The 18631-nt window shown below is 39.5% G+C and overlaps 1 protein-coding gene across 1 annotated transcript; it reads left to right on the top strand.

Moving 5' to 3' along the window:
- The first annotated feature begins 2212 nt into the window (after positions 1-2212).
- Positions 2213-18351, top strand: LOC121374716 (protein flp-like). Its single transcript, XM_041501823.1, has 7 exons — positions 2213-2691; positions 7042-7190; positions 8698-8815; positions 9509-9599; positions 12308-12467; positions 15014-15184; positions 16021-18351. Exons 1-7 carry the CDS (start codon positions 2213-2215, stop codon positions 16098-16100), a joined length of 1248 nt encoding a protein of 415 aa, XP_041357757.1. The 3' UTR covers positions 16101-18351.
- Positions 18352-18631: the final 280 nt, after the last annotated feature.

Genomic DNA, 18631 nt, shown 5'->3' with positions numbered 1-18631 from the left:
ACACCGACGTCTCCGAAGTGTTGTACGAGGGTTAGTGTTTATTAGGATTAACTGTAGGGTGTGATATGAAAATCCCTGGCTTAACTATTACACCACCGAGGCTTGTTAAAGCGACATACCCTAGTTTTAAACCCCCTCGAATACACATGAGAGTGTTGTTCCTAATCGTATACATTCCCAGTCTGGAGCTCGACGCGGTCAGACGTGTTTGTTTCGCTTGTGCACACTGCACGTGCTTTCGTGTGCTCGACTTGGGGATCCTTCATTTCGTTGTTTTTGTCAGCGAAATGAAGTTTTCTACTAGGATGTATGCGACCATTATTATATTTAACTGATTGAACGCTGGAACGCTTCTCGTTTCGACAGCCTGCACCACCAGGTTGGATTATTTTTTAGCGAGATTCCTTGCCTCCACGTCATTTCTCCGGCTGAGTATGTCGACTTGTTTTTTCGTGACTCGTATGACGGCTATTCTGCAGAACGCCACGGTTGTTCGCGTTTAGTCTCTACATGTCCGAGCCTGTCCTAGCAGCACTGGAAGATTGACCGCCCCACTCTAAGAAGAAATAGGAAGCGGGGTCGGCCCCTAATACTCTTTTCTAGACTTTACTTTATAGTAATACCATCTGGTATCCTCTGGAGTCGGGCCCGTCCGCACCACTATACGAACCCATGACGACTATATCCTAGTCTGATACTCTTTCTCGTTCCGACGGATCCGGCTTCTCAAGATCTGTATTTCAGCACAGCATTATACCTTCAACGTCTAATGACTGTCAATCTAGGGGTTTTCTTGACGGGATGCAACCCATCTCGTCCCTATAAGCTGTGCACCCAAACGGCCTTAACGAGGCCACTCACGTGGACATATCGATCGTACTTTAAACTTTTAGATCTGCGTTCAACATTTTATGTCGAAATTACTATTATTATTAAATGCTCCAAATTATATAAATATTCGGCCGAGCCGTCAAATCTTTTTATTTTTGGCTTGTAACTTTTTTTCTTTTTTTTTAAATTTGTTCTATTAACTTTTTTTTTACTAATTGCTATTTTCAAAATTCTCTCCATTTTAAACTCTAATCCCCCCCCCCCCCCCCCCCCCCCCCCCCCCCCATCCCGAGTCAGGCCACCGATCTTATCGGAGGTCGGACTCGGGATGGGCGTGTTCGAAACCCTAGTGGTATATGGGCACGTTAAACTATTTATCATCATCATCATCATGCTAATGGTATAGGAATATATTATATTATAAAATATTTAATTTAACGACGCACTCAACGCATTTTATTTACGGTTATATAGCGTCATGCATATGGTTAAGGACTACACAGATATTGAGAGGAGAAACCCGCTATCGCCACTTCATCGGCTACTCTTTTCGATTAGCAGCAAGGGATCTTTTATATGCACCATCTCACAGACATGGTAGTACATACCACGGCCTTTGATATACCTGTCGTGGTGCACTGGTTGGAACGAGAAATAGCCCAATGGGCCCATCGACGGGGATCGATCCCAGACCGACCGCGCATCGAGGGGGCGATTTACCACTGGGCTACGTCCCGCGCCTTGATGAAAAAGGATGATGCAATTTAGAAGATGTAATGTCACTGCAGCATAAATACTGTGTTCAATTAAAATACTGGAGTTACAGTTGGAGTTACAGTTAGAGTTAGGTTTATACTTGGAATAAACATTCTGGAGTAACTTGTATGCTTGCGAACAACATGTCCAAATGTCCAAATGTCCAAACTCAATATATACTATAATACAGACGTCACAATGTAGTCGTGGATTTTTGTGTTTTGCTGTTGTTGTTGTTGTTGTTTGTTGTTGTTGCTTTAAAAAAAAAATCATGACAGTAGCAAGTACACGACTCATTCTGTCTTAAATTTTATAAAATTAGTTCTGTAAGCATCTGTGATATTTTCAAATCTATATAATATGTTTGTTCTATTTCGCGAACATGTATGGGCCCATAGGATCCTGTGTTTTGCGCATTCACCATCCATCATTTAAGCGCACAAAACATTTCACACCTCCCATTTTCAAATTTCTGTATCCGCCCCATCTTTCCTGTTTAATGATATTCAGTAAACAGAAATGAGTACGTATAGTCCGGTCCGGGTGTATAGATATCGACAATCACAAACAAAGTGGGTCGTTTCGCCTCAGTTAGTTTGACGGTGTAGAAGAAGGTTATGAGAAAATGGGTTCTACAACTGTAAGTTTTATATTTTTAACGTTGACATATACATGTATAACACACCCCATCGCAGCCGACGAATTTGCAAGGAAACTCGAGAAATACATAGAGAACTTGGTGAATTGTAAAAACCTGACAGGCTTGGCAGTAACCGTGGTGAAATGGAATGAAACCATTTACCAGGGTGGATTTGGTTACCAGACTCTGGAAGAGAAACAGCCTGTAACGGAAAAAACGCTTTTTAACGTCGGTGGCAACACCAAAGCCTTCACGTCGACGTTGGCAGCTGACGCCGTTGGCCGCGGCAAACTGCAGTGGGACGAGCCTCTTCAGACGGTTCTGGGGAAGGACTTCCAGCTGCAGGATGAGTTCCGGACATCAGAGGCCACCATCAGAGATCTGCTGGCGCATAAACTCGGAATGCCGTCCTATTGGGGTGTCACGACTGCTGTAATGAACCTCACCAGAGAAGAAATTGTCAAGTTAGTTTTGTTCAATTATAATTTTTTTAATGTGTATATTTTTTTCGCATTTCGTTTTTTTTTAATATCGGTAAACCGCTAGTTACTGGTTTTTTGGTTTGGTGGAGACCTTTATTAATGAACGTTTGTCATGGATATCCTGGTTGTTATAGAATTGATTACATTGGAGGGATCTCTCGTTTCAGACAGTCGTATGTGCTATCCTATCTATTGGATGGTGCATACCAATTATCCCTTGCTACTAATGAAAAAAGAAATGTAGCGGGTTTTCTCTCTAAGACTATGTGTCAGAATTACTAAATGTTTGACATCCAATCCGATGTTTAATAAAGCAAACTTTGACATGACAGGGTTACGAGCTACTTTTTTGTTGATATAGCCACTATTTTATTTCAACCAAGTGTAGAGAAAACATATTGCCAAAATTACTTTAAAAAACAGAGTAACTATTTTTTATACGGTACTCGTCTAAATACACCAGTTGCTAAGGGCCGGCTCCATGTCTGCTGTGCGAGCCCCAAATATGAGAGGCGCTGTTAAGAGATGGGTAATGCCGGAATTTTCGTATTGCGATATATGTGACACGATATATTGCGAAAACCAATTCTCAATTATTATAATTTATAAAGTGCTCTAATTTAATGTACCTTTTGTATAACTTAATAAAATGATACATTAATCAATCAAAATTCGTTCCGAACAAATGAAACTATAGGCTTTGTTTTTCTTCCTTTCTTAAACTAGTAGTTTTGTTTGAAAATACTGGCCTCGGTGGCCTCGAGGTTAGGCCATCGGTCTACAGGCTGGTAGGTACTGGTTTCGGATCCCAGTCAAGGTATGGGATTTCTAATCCAGATACCGACTCCAAACCCTGAGTGAGTGATCCGCAAGGCTCAATGGGTAGGTGTAAACCACTTGCACCGACCAGTGATCCATAACTGGTTCAACAAAGGCCATGGTTTGTGTTATCCTGCCTGTGGGAAGCGCAAATAAAAGATCCCTTGCTGCCTGTCGTAAAAGAGTAGCCTATGTGGCGACAGCGGGTTTCCTCTAAAAAACAGTGTCAGAATGACCATATGTTTGACGTCCAATAGCCGATGATAAGATAAAAAAAAATCAATGTGCTATAGTGGCGTCGTTAAATAAAACAAACTTCTTTTTCTTCTTTGTTTGAAAATATAATAAGTGTGCACTAACACACGTACAAAATACATAAGCGCAATATACCGGTACGCAAGAAAAATATCGCGATACGTATTGCTCAAAAGTTATATTGCGGTATACCGGATTTTGTTGTTTGTTGTTTTGTTAGTTTTTTTTGTAATCGCGCCCGCACCGCGTCAAAATACGTGTACTTGAAAAAAACACCGTTTGTTTCGTCTAGTGGATAAGCTGCTAGACAATCAGGCTGACGACAGTGGTTCAAATCCCGTCAAAACTGGCTCACACATTCATTCATCTTTCTCATCTATCACCCTCTGCCTATCATTCTCATTATCTTAATATAAAAAAAACAAACACGATTTCAATCTGTTTCGACCCTTTCTGTTAATGTTCTCCAACTCTGTCTTCTGAGCTATCCACACCATCGCCTACCTGTCTCAACTTCCTCCACGGGTGCAGTCTCTGTGTATTTCCCTGCACCTACCTTGCATCCTTGTCCTCTACCGCTAATAAAGCTGGTCTGACCCACGGCATTAACGACCACCGGTAGTAGGGGTGCATAGTAGGTGGTTGCAAGTGCCTCTTAACAATGCCTGAAGTAACTACTGAACACTCCCCGAAGTGGTCAGACTAAGCCCACAGCTAAAAGCTGATGGGGAATGGCAGGTGTGTGGCACAAGAGACAAGCACTTGTTGCAGTTGGAGAGACGAGGACTGGGATGTGGAGGTGGACAGCGAAAGAAGTTGAAAGATAGGAGGAGTTGTGTCACGGGGATCCTATAATACCCGTAACTGAATGAAACACGATTGTCCAAATATCTCTCCTAACTGTATATCTATTAGATCTCTCTGTAACAGGCAGTTATACCCGCTGGCTCGTCTAGGTATGATCAGAGATAAGATCTTATATAAAGTATATATTATTATAGCACGTTTAGTTCACTAGAAAACACAACAAAAACACAATACACTTTCGAATCTGTATTAACCTACGCTGACAAATGTACTGCCGCAGTAGTTAATTAACAACAACAAATAATAACAACCCAGAACTGATCACTTAATTAGTTAATCTCTAGGTGTCTAGTTTACACAATATGCTAATCACTTCACCGTGACACAACACCCACGCGTGTGATAATTGAGAAACGCTTCCAGGAGAACTTAATTAATACAGGAATTACAACTCTATTCCTAACTGGTTAATTTTTAATTAACCCTTACTATTCGTTCAGTAACGTGTGATAATTGAGAAACGCTTCCAGGGGAACTTAATTAATAAAGGAATTACAACTCTATTCCTAACTGGTTAATTTTTAATTAACCCTAACTACTCATTCAATAACCTTGTAATACAGACTTAATACTGGTACCTATCACAATAAAGACAATAACCTACAGTTTACCTAGGTCCTCTAGGATGACTGGCTAAGCTTTATATATATAGAACAGTGAGCCTACAGTATTACTGCGTCAGATGACCGGCAGCACCGTTTAAATAATATTGGTATAATACAGTATTAAAATATCACATCAAGGTTATACACAGAGCAGAAAATATAATATTTACCAGTCCGGACGGACAGCGATCCCCTGGAGCCTTCCTTTTGTTTCTTCCCGATATCTCTAAAACCCTGGCTATTTATTTAAAAAATCCAAATATCGCCTGGGGGTACAAGGCGGTCCTTCCCCTATCAAGTGATATTCCACAGCGACCAAGACGGCATATCTTTCTCTTAGATCGCCAGACTCAATGACGCCTAGTCGCCAAAATCACGGTTGTAAAAACCGCACTCGCGGAGGTATTACGTAACTACTGGCCACATGGCCTCCACACCTGCGCTGGGTGTGTATTAGAAAAGCTCGACGACCGTCGCGCAAAGGTATCACGTAACAAGTTGCCCATCTGGGCTTAAGTGCATATTGGAACTGCACACGGCCTTCTAAAACAATTAATATCGCCACAGGCGAAAACAAATTAAGAGCATGTACCGTCACAGAGAGAAATGAGATGGAATTCAAAGGAGAGAAAGGAAAGGGGATAGTGGGATAACAAAAATAAAATAAATCATCGGCTATTGGATGTCAAACATATGTACATTTTGACACAGTCATAGAGAGGAAACCCGCTACATTTTTCCATTAGAAACAAGGGATCTTTTATATGCACCATCCCACAGACAGGATAGCACATACCACGGCTTTTGATATACCAGTGGTGGTGCGCTGGCTGTGACGAGAAATAGCTGTTCCACTGACGGGGATCGATTTCAGACCGACCATGAAAAACGACCCTAAAGCAAACCTAAAACAGGAGAAACGCCTACGATGATGTATTTAACATAATATTTGGTTTACATTACGACATGTCTATTCATGACGTCTTGCATACAATACTGTTATTAATATATTCATATTAGCCGGCGAACTGTAACTAAGTCAGTTCTTTAGAGCATAAGTTATTGGGTTTTTTCCCAGTGTGGCATTTAATCCTATTCAATATTTGTTTTCTATACTCCCAATAGAAACAAACTAAAACCCCAACAGTTTTCAAATAAAGTTCATATACTGAACTGACGAGCTCGTAAAAAAGATGAAAGGCCTATTCAGTTGTAAATATATGTATGTGTATGTGTATGTGTATGTGTATGTGTATATGTATATTCAAAGGGTGGGGTGGGGTTTTTTCGGATCTATTTATGTTTTTAAAGCGAGTCCTTTTGCGTACCCCTTCCCCCGAACTTCAAAGTGGCACAAAAATCCAGTAGGATAGGTTTACCTGCAGGTCAGGTCATAGGGTTTAACGTACAAATTCAGAGCAAGCTGTTGTAGCGCAGGCCTGTCATGGGCACAGCTCCTCCGTCCAGGACCGGAGAGGGTTGGGGTGGGAGAGGGGACCGCCTGCACTGGCAGGTGCAAGGGAGCACCAGCAGTCCGACCGGAATCGGTAGAAGGCGGGGGTGCAGGTTTTCCTGCTAAGCAGTTGTCTTTATATACTTTGATTGTGTTAAAGTTGATCATCACTTCATTTACGTATACATTTACTTCAATTTGACACCCAATAGCCGATTTATTCTTCGTGTTGGGGTGTCGGTAAACATTCACTATATACTTTGAAATACTATAGGCGCTCTTTTTAGACCCCCTCCCTATATTTTGTTATTATTGTTATATTTTTAATTGCAGACGATTTCGGTATTTCCCAGTGAAGTATGGTTTTCGAGAACGGTTTCACTACTCCAACTATCCGTTTGTGTTGGCCGCGGCCACCATCGAGAAGGCGACGGGAGAGCGGTGGGAGGAGGCGATGTACAACAGAATATACAAACCTCTGGGTAAAACAGCAGTGTGTTCAAGAGAACGAATGTTCAAAGACGCTTGCGATCGATTAGGGTTGTACTTAGTGGTAGCATAAAGCAAGCGTACTCCCTCCCCAACCCGTTTTGTTTTGCCAAAGATAAATAAGTGTCCATACAGTACTGTGCGTTTATTTTCTTTTAAAGACTCTACATCCCCCATCCACGTCCCCCACCTACCCCCACCTACCCCCGAACTCAAGTAATTCACTATTACTTGTATGGCGAGAGCTTGAAAACGTCCATGGTTAATTTAGTTTGATATATAGATTGAATCTATTGCAAGTGTTTGTTCTACTGAACTATAATATAATATACAGAAGGCTTTAAATCGCGAACGCTCTCCCACGACAACACGCTCTGTATATAGCACTGTAAGTTTGACACACACACACACACACACACACACACACACACACACACACACACACACACCATATCTCTCTCCCTCTGTCTCATTCTCTCTCTCTTGACCCCCTCCTGAATCTCTCTCATTCACTCTCTCTCTCTCTCTCTCTCTCTCTCTCTCTCTCTCTCTCTCTCTCTCTCTCTCTCATTCTCTCTCTTGACCCCCTCCTGAATCTCTCTCATTCATTCTCTCTCTCTCTCTCTCTCTCTCTCTCTCTCTCTCTCTCTCTCTCTCTCTCTCTCTGTCTCATTCTCTCTTGACCCCTCCTGAATCTCTCTCATTCATTCTCTCTCTCTCTCTCTCTCTCTCTCTCTCTCTCTCCTCTCTCTCTCTCTCATCTCATCTCTCTCTCTTTCTCTCTCTGAATCTCTCTCTCATTCTCTCTCTTGACCCCTCTCCTGAATCTCTCATTCATCTCTCTCTCTCTCTCTCTCTCTCTCTCTCTCTCTCTCTCTCTCTCTCTCGACCCCTCCTCTATCTCATTTTCTATCTCAATCCATCTCTCAGTATGTCTCCTCTCTCTCTCTCTCTCTCTCTCTCTCTCTCTCTCTCTCTCTCTCTCTCTCTCTCTCTCTCTCTCTCTCTCTCTCTCTATCTCTCTCTCCTTTTTTGTTTTGTGTGTTGTTGTCTTGAAACAGTACTTTTTCACATTTAGTTTTGAAAGATAGTCCTGACTGCAGGCTGTGTGTGCTGGGGTTTCGACTCGACGCCCCCCCCCCCCCCCCCCCCCCCCCCCCCCCCCCCCCCTCGCGCAAGAAAAAAATCATTTGCACAATACATTTTGCGGGGAAGCATGTGTTGACCCCCTATAAAGTTCGCTCGCCACAGAATAGATACACCGTGCTAAAATTCCAGCATAAGGACCTGGAGTGTACTGTATGTTATCTGCAAATTCATCTGGTATGCCACAACTAGAAAATTTCTAATACTTTTTGGCGACGGGTAAATATAGGCTCAGAAAGCAATTTTAGACAGAAATACTAATTTTGTAAGAGGTCCAAGCACTGTTAACGCTAATTGTACAATAGTCAGTTGGCCATAATACAAACATAACACCGGAAGTCCATATCTCTCTAGGAATGACGGGAGCTCGGATTGCCGCCACTATGACGGACGATGATTGGTCGAAAACAGCCTGGTCCTATACGTGGATTAACAACACGTACGTGAAGAACCCTGAGAAAACTAATATTAGGTGAGTGTAAAACGGCAGGTATCTCTTAAAAGACTTGTTGGTTGTTACTAGGTTATAAATACAAGCATAGATATTGAAAATAGACTGGCGTTGTACATAACCCCCCCCCCCACACACACACACACACACACACACACACACACACACCACACCACCCACACACCCCGCCCCGGAATTGGCCACTGGCGGTGTCAGAAACCAAGTCCGTGGTGGGCGTGCCTGAACCCTTGTGGATATGGGCACGTAAATACAGTTTCCGTCCCGTCTGGCGTTGCAATATAATGATTCTAAAGACAGTGGACAAAACGTTGGTAGGTACTATATTCGCTATAATAATTCATAGGCGTACCGGATCCCATTTTTGTACGGACGTAACGGAGGCAGACTGATTTTTGCCCTAATTAAACAAAAATGCCTGAATCTGTATAACAATATTTATTCATATTAGCATTACCGCCAAAGACTCATGTACGATTGAAAACGAATCACTACGTGGATAAAAACAAATATTGGTATTTTGGGTAGAATAAATGAACTACATGGTAAAAAGGTTTTAGACAAGCTCATTTTGCCATAATATCTCAGTGATTACTAAGGACGTTAAAATGAAACATACTTTAGCGTTCTTTCGCTATAATAAACAATGAAATGCTATACCCACATACACACATTGCTGAACACTTCTTTTTACAGAACAATAGTCGAAATCGACCCAGCTGCGGGCGTATTCATCAATGCCGAAGATATGGCCAAGTGGATAAAATTCCATCTAAATGGAGGAAACGTATGTGAAGAAAATTTTAGATTTATATTTTTGCTCATTATTATTATTTTTCTTTACGAACAAAAAAAAAGAAGAAGAAAGAAACATATACAGCTATATATTATTCACCTCTTTCTCCAAAGTTTATTTTAATTTATAATATGACTTGAAGAACTCAGATCTTTATTATGTACATATAATAATTACTTAAAACGTTTTGCATAAACTATCAATTTTGATAACTTCAACGAGTTTTAGTCAATCTGGTGTTTGTAATAGTTGAAATGGAACCTACGTAATAGCGGATGTCCTAATTCTCGGACTGAACGATTGTTTCGATCGATGTAGACTTTGGGTCAGAGCTTCTAAAAATTTAATAAAAATCATTAGCCATGGGATCAGTGATTTTAAAATTTTACTAGCCATGATTAAAAATCAACTAGCCCTACGTGGTATGTGCTTTCCTGTCTGTGGGAAAGTGCATATAAAAGATCCCTTGCTGTATTAGGAAAAATGTAACGGGTTTATTCTGATGACTACGAGTCGGAATTGCCAAATGTTTGACATCCAATAGCCGATGATAAATTAATCAATGTGCTCTAGTGGTGTCGTTAAATAAAACAAACTTCTTCTTTTCACTGAGGCGTGTCATGACGAAATTGCATCAAACAGTTCACTAATGGTGTTTTTCTGATTTCTGGACTTCTGAAGGCTGCACAGAGTGGCAATGATTTGCGACTGAATGTCTGGCCTTTTATGGTGAACACTGGACAGGATTTCTCCCGAATATTCCATTAACGACGCACTCAATTTTTTTTATTTACGGTTATGTGGCGTCAGACATATGGTTAAGGACCACATAGATTTTGAGAGGAAACCCACTGTCGCCACTACATGGGCTACTCTTTCCGATTAGCAGCAAGGGATCTTTTATTTGTGCGGAAGGATAGCACAAACCATGGCCTTTGTTGAACCATTTATGGATCACTGGTCGGTGCAAGTGGTTTACACCTACCCATTGAGCCTTGCGGAGCACTCACTCAGGGTTTGGAGTCGGTATCTGGATTAAAAATCCCATGCCTCGACTGGGATCCGAACACAGTACCTACCAGCCTGTAGACCGATGGCCTAACCACTACGCCACCGAGGCCGGTGTTTCTTGCACAAAGCATGCAATCGCTGCAACAACTGCTTGGTTGCATTTCTTTGAGCTGTTTCATATACATTTTCTCTGGTTTACATCCATAAATCCATTCACAAATTTATTACTCCAAACAATCCATGTCACAATAACTTTTGCCTTTAAGTATAGGTGATGTCAGGCGCGGATTAGTTAATATAATAGATGTGCCCCAAAATCAGTTGTTGTTTTTAAAAATAGAATTTAAACATCCTTGACAGGTGGACGGGATAAGTTTGCTGTGTGTGTGTGTGTATGTCTGTGTGTGTGTCTGTGTGTTTGTGTGTGTCTGTGTGTGTGTATGTGTATGTGTGTGTGTGTGTATTTGTGTGTGTGTGTGTGTGTGTATTTGTGTGTGTGTGTGTGTGTGTCCTGTAATCTATATTGTCTGACAAAAAATAGAGGGGTCGGGGCCTACGCCTGAATGTGACAGAATTCCAACCGAATGAATGTCTGTACCTGTTTCATTTCATTTCATTTCAACTTATTTCCGTGCTTATATCCAATTAAGGTTCAAGCACGCTGTTCTGCGCACACACCTCAGCTATCCGGGCTGTCTGTCCAAGACAGTGGTAAATTTGTTAATTGTTAGTAAGAGAGAAGAGGGTGTAGTGGTCTTACACCTACCCAGCCGGTACCGGGCTGCGAACCCTGTACCTACCAGCCATATGTACGGTACGATGGCTTAAAGCCGCACACCCCAGTTCCATCATGCGAAAATAAATTATAATTTGGTTAATCTACAAACCTGTAACACACTTAGATCACGTTTTTATTAAATGGAGTGAAAAAGCGGGTTTTATATCGATAAATACCATGGGAATCCCCATGTCCCAATTGCTTGAAATAATTTTGAAAGTTAGTATTCTGATGTCACCGGTAGATGTCGCTCGAAGCACAACAATGCCTACGTCACGACAAATTTCACAGACTTGGGGTGCGTTCGTTTCACCTCTCCTGGACATGTTCCAACTGTTCTGTCCTGGTTGTATCCCCTCTCCAGATATCGTAAGACTTAGCAAAATTATTGGTTTTAAGGGTTTGTAACGTTTTGTATTGAGACACTTACTTGTCTGAACTTTATTGTTACTGAAAATGTTCACGAACTGTGAAGAAAAATCTCACAAATGAACAACAACAAATCGGATGTTGATTGCGCGAACCGTGCACGAGAAAACAAACCGAACCAAAATGATAACGGTCACGTGATATACCAACGTCTGTGACATTGAAATGGAAATATCCCCTCTAAAAATAGATTGGACCTCGCTTGCTTAACAGTTTTTTCTCGACAACACGTCTTGTGAAAAAATGCAAAAAATGCATTTCGTGGTTTTACAAACATCAGGATTACCAAAAAGCACTTCAGGTGAATGGAAATGTGTATTCTAAATAATAAAATGTGAGTAAAGTGCAATTTTATTTGTGAAAAAATGGGGTTTATTAGCGAAAAACAACGCCGTAATGGTTAACAAATAGCCGTAACTAGGGTGTGTCCCTTTAAGCACGACGCCACCGAGGCCGGTTTCTGTACCTGTGGTTTTTACAGGACGAGAAGGGGACACAACTCGTTGACAGTGCCGCTCTTCAAGAAACTTACAAACCAATGATGCCAAGTCTGAGTGGCCGGAGACTATACAAACCCAAATATCCCGTGGACAACTTCAACCCCACTTACGCCATGGGATGGAGGAATGGGCTATACAGAGGTAAACTGGCTTCAGTCATATTATTATTATTATTATTATTATTATTATTATTATTATTAGGTTCCCCAAGCCTTTTCGGCTGGGAACCTATTGTTTTTGCTGGGATTATTATTATTATTATTATTATTATTATTATTACTACTGTTGTTGTTGTTGTTGTCGCCTCTGTAGTGTCATCTTGTAAGAACGGTTTTGATATGTTTAACGCGTGCATGTGGGTTGGGGGCATAATTATTCCTACAATTAAATATCATATAAATATATCGGAGTAATGTACAGCTATTATAGCTTGGGAATACGTCATTACCGCTTGCGGTTATATTTATTATTATTATTATGAAGTTGAATTAATTTTATTAATTCACTATTTAGAACAGACCATAAGCATCATTATTCGATATTGTTTGGCTCAAATATTTTTAAAGATATAAAAACAATGCTATAAAATATACATTAGAATATTCAGAATGCAATACTGGGACAATATTAAATCAACTGATTTTGCCTAACCGCATCTTTTTTTTTTTTGAAGAAGATACCCATATCTGATAAATACTAAACTATAAACAAAATTGCCACCATTTTTTAAAATGGTCGCTATTTTCATATTTAGCTGGGCTTCTGAAATGGCCATCACATATTTTCACTGGCCTCGGTGGCGTCGTGGTTAAGCCATCGGACATAAGGTTGGTAGATAGTGGGTTCGCAACCCGGTACCGGCTCCCACCCAGAACGAGTTTTAACGACTCGATGGGTAAGTGTAAGACCACTACACTCTCTTCTCTCTCACTAACAACTAACAATTAACCCACTGTCCTGGACAGACAACCCAGATAGCTAAGGTGTGAGCCCAGGACAGTGTGATTGAACCTAAATTGGATATAAGCAAGAAAATCAATTGAAATCAAATAAAACATATTTTTATACAGACCAAACATCATAGTGGTCTATAGTCCCTTTTTGGTTTCTTTTTTTTTTCTTTTTTCTTTTTTTTTGTAATCAAATTTTGCCTGGCTCATGTACTAAATATGATTTTTTTCGTACATCTGAAGTGCTTCTGGTCATCCAGGTTTTTGCAGGTTTAAACATCACAGACTTTAGCTTCTCTCTTATAACGTTGTTAACATGTCACGTGTGCTGCAGGGCCCAATTTCTAGTTTTGCACGTAAACGTAAATTTACGACTAAACCATAATTTTTATTATTATTATAGTACAACAAATACAGTTAAAAGTATACATATGTCATTTTCTTTTGTCCTTAAAATGCTCCATCTTCTGTAATGATGTAACTTTTCTGTGTGAAATAGATGTCAAACACTTGTAAGTGCATGTCTGATACAATTGCTGTTCGCAGAGGTAAACTTACATTGTTTTGTGAAATAGGCCCCAGGTTTGTATAGTAACTAAACTTAGTGTCCATTTTCAGGGGCTGAAACTAAAGTACTGTTGGAAATAGAATAAAAATGATTTTCCTCGATTATTTCTTTCATATTAAACTGACAAGTAAATGTTTTGTAAATACCTATTTAATGATACTCTACCTAATTGAGCATTTACTTGTTTGGGCTCTCATTGATGTATAAGGTGGTGTTTACTCTTGAAATTAAAATAAAGATGTCGGTAAACAGGCGATTTGTGACCTTTGTTGGAATAGACTATAACACATTTTGATGATATGTGTCAATTTCATTTACCCTTAAACAAACTTTTAATTTAAAACTGCAGGTTAACTGATTATTTTGAATTGTAGCATAAATTATTAATTATGACAAGCATATTTATTGAATATAAATTCAATATAAGTACATTAGAAATTTACACAATCTTGCAACCATTTAAAGGTGCTACACCATATTTATATGCGAGCATCTGTTTGTGATAAAGATTCTCCAATAAAAATGTATTTTCTACTAGTAGATAAAATTATTTCCTATAATCCTTTATGGGCATATTGTTAAACGTGTCTTCTTTAAATGTTAAATCAAAATGTTATAAACAAAATAATTTGCAATAGCCGTCATTGTGCAACATTGAGATAGCACCTTTAATACTGGTATAATTGATCACTCAGAATGGTTCTTGACAGTTTTGCTCAAAAGTTACTTATAAATGACTACAAATATTTTTTTTTGGAGAGGGATAGGGGTAAAACATCATCAGAAACAGTCCCTCACATATTGTAACAGCAATGAAATTGACACGTTGACCAAAATGTGTTATAGTCTGTTCCAATAAAGTGCACAAATCACCTGTTTACTGACATTTTTCTTTGAACTTCAAGAGTAAACACCACCTTGAACACCAATGAGAGCCCAAACAAGTAAATGCTAAATTAGGTAGACTATCATTAAATAGATATTTACTAAATATTTACTTGTCACTTTAATATAATGTAAGAAATAATCGACGAAAATCATTTTTATTCTATTTCCGACAGTATTATAGGGTATGCGCCTTTAAGCAAATATTCGTTTCCTTGTTTATGTGTTAGCTACATGTTCCACAGACATGATATTTAGAGTATTTCTCTTATCTGTCTCAACAGGAAGACCAACCATGTTCCACGCCGGTTCTTACAGCAGTTACGCGTCCCGGGTCACTTTCTTCCCCAGTGATGGAATCGGGGTTTGGTCCGCCGTCAGCACGGACAGTTCCCTCTTCAGTCAGTTTGACGTCAACAGATTCGTCAGCTGGTTCGCCACCGATCTGCTCCTGGGTGTGTCTCTTTATTTATACATTGTATTTATTTACCATAGGCATGCAGGGTTCGAATTTAACGGCGACCATGCGGAAAATTACCGTAATGCTCCAGCCATATGCCTCAATGCCCTCAGAATTAAACATAGTCTCAAAGCCAAATTGGCCGTGCCTTATTTTACATGGTATTAATAGGTCATCGTATTCAAACCAGACTCCAGAAAGTTGTTTTGTGATGAAAACATGAAATTTTAAATGGGTGTAGTTGTTATATTAAAGGGACATTCCTGAGTTTGCTGCAATTTTTAAGATGTTATCGACTAACAGAGACTTTTTAACGATTGTAATTGCATATCAAATATATTTTTTCTGCTTAAAATATTAGTGGCTGTATATTAAACGTGTTTCTGATCGTTCTAATATTTGTACTAGGTTAAATTTCATTTTAATTCCTAAAATATGTTTTTTTCGTACATATCAAATTATTTGAAGATAGAATCCAGTTTGACAACCAGAAACACATTGAATATATAGACACTGATATTCTAAACAAGAAACTATATTTAATATGCAAGTTTAATCTTAGACATATTTTATTAGTCGGAAACATCTTACAATGCAGCAATTTCGGGAATGTCCCTTTAAGATGTCGGTTTCATTCTGCACAGGTCGAATGGCGAATGCTGCTCCGAAGAGCCTCACAGCATTCGCCATTCTAACCTTTGGTAATTGACCGAAAATATAAAAATGTATCTAGTAGTCCATGAGCCATGCGGGGTCGGTCGGTACCATCTGTCATCATATGTTCACAATATACATAGTGCCTGCAGGATAAAACGTGTTCCTCTTTCGTAGGTAAGACACCCTGGCTCAATAAAACGACCTCTTGTGACCCCTTGTTGATCTGTTACTCCCACGCCAACATCACAGCCTGAAGACTCAACTCCCACGCCAACATCACAGCCTGGAGACTCAACACCCCTGTCAACATCACAGCCCGGTACCACGTCACAACCGAACTCGACCGAGTACCTCGGGGACTACTTCCACCCGGGCTTCGGTAAGCTGACCGTGTTCCTAGACGAGAACGAGAACCTGAAATTCAAATTCGGGTTGCTTCTCCACGGCCTGCTCCTGTCGACCTCAACCCCGGACACGTTTTACCAGCAACTCGATTTCCCGCTCGTGTTTCGTTTTCGAGCTCCCGGGTCCGATTTTGTCTTCATCCGCAACAAGCAAGGCGTCGTAGTGGGGACGAGGGTGTCTTATTTGGAATATAGTCTTCCGCCAGAGTTTTATAAAAGTGGATTTGGTCCAGAGGTAGACAAGGGTGCGCCAACAACCCCTGGGTGTAAGGACTCCCCTTCATCTAATTCAGCTCCTGCGAATATCAACAGCATGGCCATACAGGCGATTTCTGTGCTTTCGGTCCTTCGTCTTATCTTACAAGGCTGTGCCTAGCAGTTCTTCTTCCGCAAGAGATTAGTTAGTGTTTAACAACTAATGTAAATCCAAATTAATATTTTCATATAAACAGGGTGTATCTAAAGATGACTGTGTAGTATAGATATCAATACTCTGTAAACAAACCACAAAACCATTAACATATTCAACATCGTATTTTTGCACAAGGCATTCCAAACGACGTTGTTTTTTTGTACAGTGACTACAATCTTTAGGATTGCTATTTTTCAGGATATATATCTATTTTAGGATTGTTACTTCCCAGGATATATAACCATCTTTAGGATTGCCACTTCCCAGGATATATATCCATGTTTAGGATTGCCACTTCCCAGGATATATATCCATCTTTAGGGTTGCCACTTCCCAGGATATATCATGGGTGGACCAGTTTCGGTGAGCATAAGCATTCGATACTAAATCATATCAATATTTATACACAGACAGTTGTTATTCAAATAGCTACCTTTTTATTAGTATTTCTACGCTTCAAATAAGCACTAAACTGGCCTCTATGTAGCAAAGATCACTGCACGTACGTCAAAAACTGTAGCATGCATCCGTAGTAAATATTGTTAACTACGTCACCTGTTTTGTTAAGTCAAACGTTTAGTGGTATAACTTACAGCCAAAACTTTCTAACACAAAACTTCTCAGTGTTTTATCAAAACATGAATGTTGTTCAACAAAACATGTACTTATAATAATTTATAAAAAATATTTAAAATATTTTAAGACAAATTACAAAATGGAGTCCTCGAGAACCAATGTTAACAGACAACATTTTAGGAACACGAATATAACAATTCTGATGTCTTGCAGTTGTGTTAAAAGTTGAACAAATGAATAGTTATAATGGTAAAATTGTTTGATTAAAAAATATAATCTGCATTCTGAGTTTTAATAAATATACAAAAAGATATCCAGAAATATATTTATGTTAAAACATACAAAGGACATACTTTGTGGTTAAGTATCTGTAAAGATAGTTTTGCCAGCAGACGCCGTGACAATCATGTGACTTCTATAACAAAATAGCAGTACAGCTGAGAACAGACAAAAATAGTGTTTAAAAATAAGATTTCTTTCAAATAACAGTCTTCGAAAATCATAGGAAAAAGGTATTAAGAAATGTGCCGTGTTTTTTCTTAGATGCTTTCTTTGCTCGTTTTAACCTTATTTTTACGAACATTTCTGTGAATGTGTCAGACATGTTTACTTTCCCCATGCAATAGTCAACGACGTCAGACATTTTCAAATGTACGTATTGTTGAGCACAAACGACGAAACCACCGAAACAGGGCCCTCACCGAAACAGGGCCACGGACGATATATCCATCTTTAGGACTGCCACTTTCCAGGATATATAACTATCTTTAGGATTGCCACTTCCCAGGATATATAATAAAATCCATCTTTTTGAAATGATATTCATGCATGTACTTACCTTTGTTGGACACTAACAGCTGATGTGTATTTTTGTGGCATTTCAAAACCTTGCTTTATCATAAGTGTGTGCCATGGTTCAACTTTTGATGATGATGTAAATGATTTTAATGTTAATAATGATCATGTTCATTGTGTTGATTGCAGTACATTTAATTCCTGTTTTATGTTATTAATGATGAAGAAGTAAATACGTGCTATAAAATCATTTAAGCTACGTAAACGTGTATGCGTTGATGGTGTGTCGTCAGAGTTAAATAAAACATTCCTTCCTTTCTTCCTTTTCATTAAGTGACGTGCACCAATTTCACAAGCTGCATATGTCTGATACATTCTTTTCTATTACCAAACAAAACTAATCAAGAGTTATTGTATCGGTCAAATCGCATTCATGACAGTTGGGCAGTATTCTAGGACTGGCGTTTCACATAAACATACACAGCCGTATTTACAAAGTATGTTTATGTCTTACACGCGTTGAACTACATGCATTTACAATGCTTGAACACCTGCGTCTAAAAAAAAAAAACAGGCTTCGTAAATTCGGCCGATATAG

Source organism: Gigantopelta aegis, chromosome 6 (assembly GCF_016097555.1).
Source record: "Gigantopelta aegis isolate Gae_Host chromosome 6, Gae_host_genome, whole genome shotgun sequence".
Lineage (NCBI taxonomy): Eukaryota > Metazoa > Mollusca > Gastropoda > Neomphalida > Peltospiridae > Gigantopelta > Gigantopelta aegis.
Note: the sequence above shows the minus strand (reverse complement) of the source record. Positions and strands in the feature narration are given on the sequence as shown.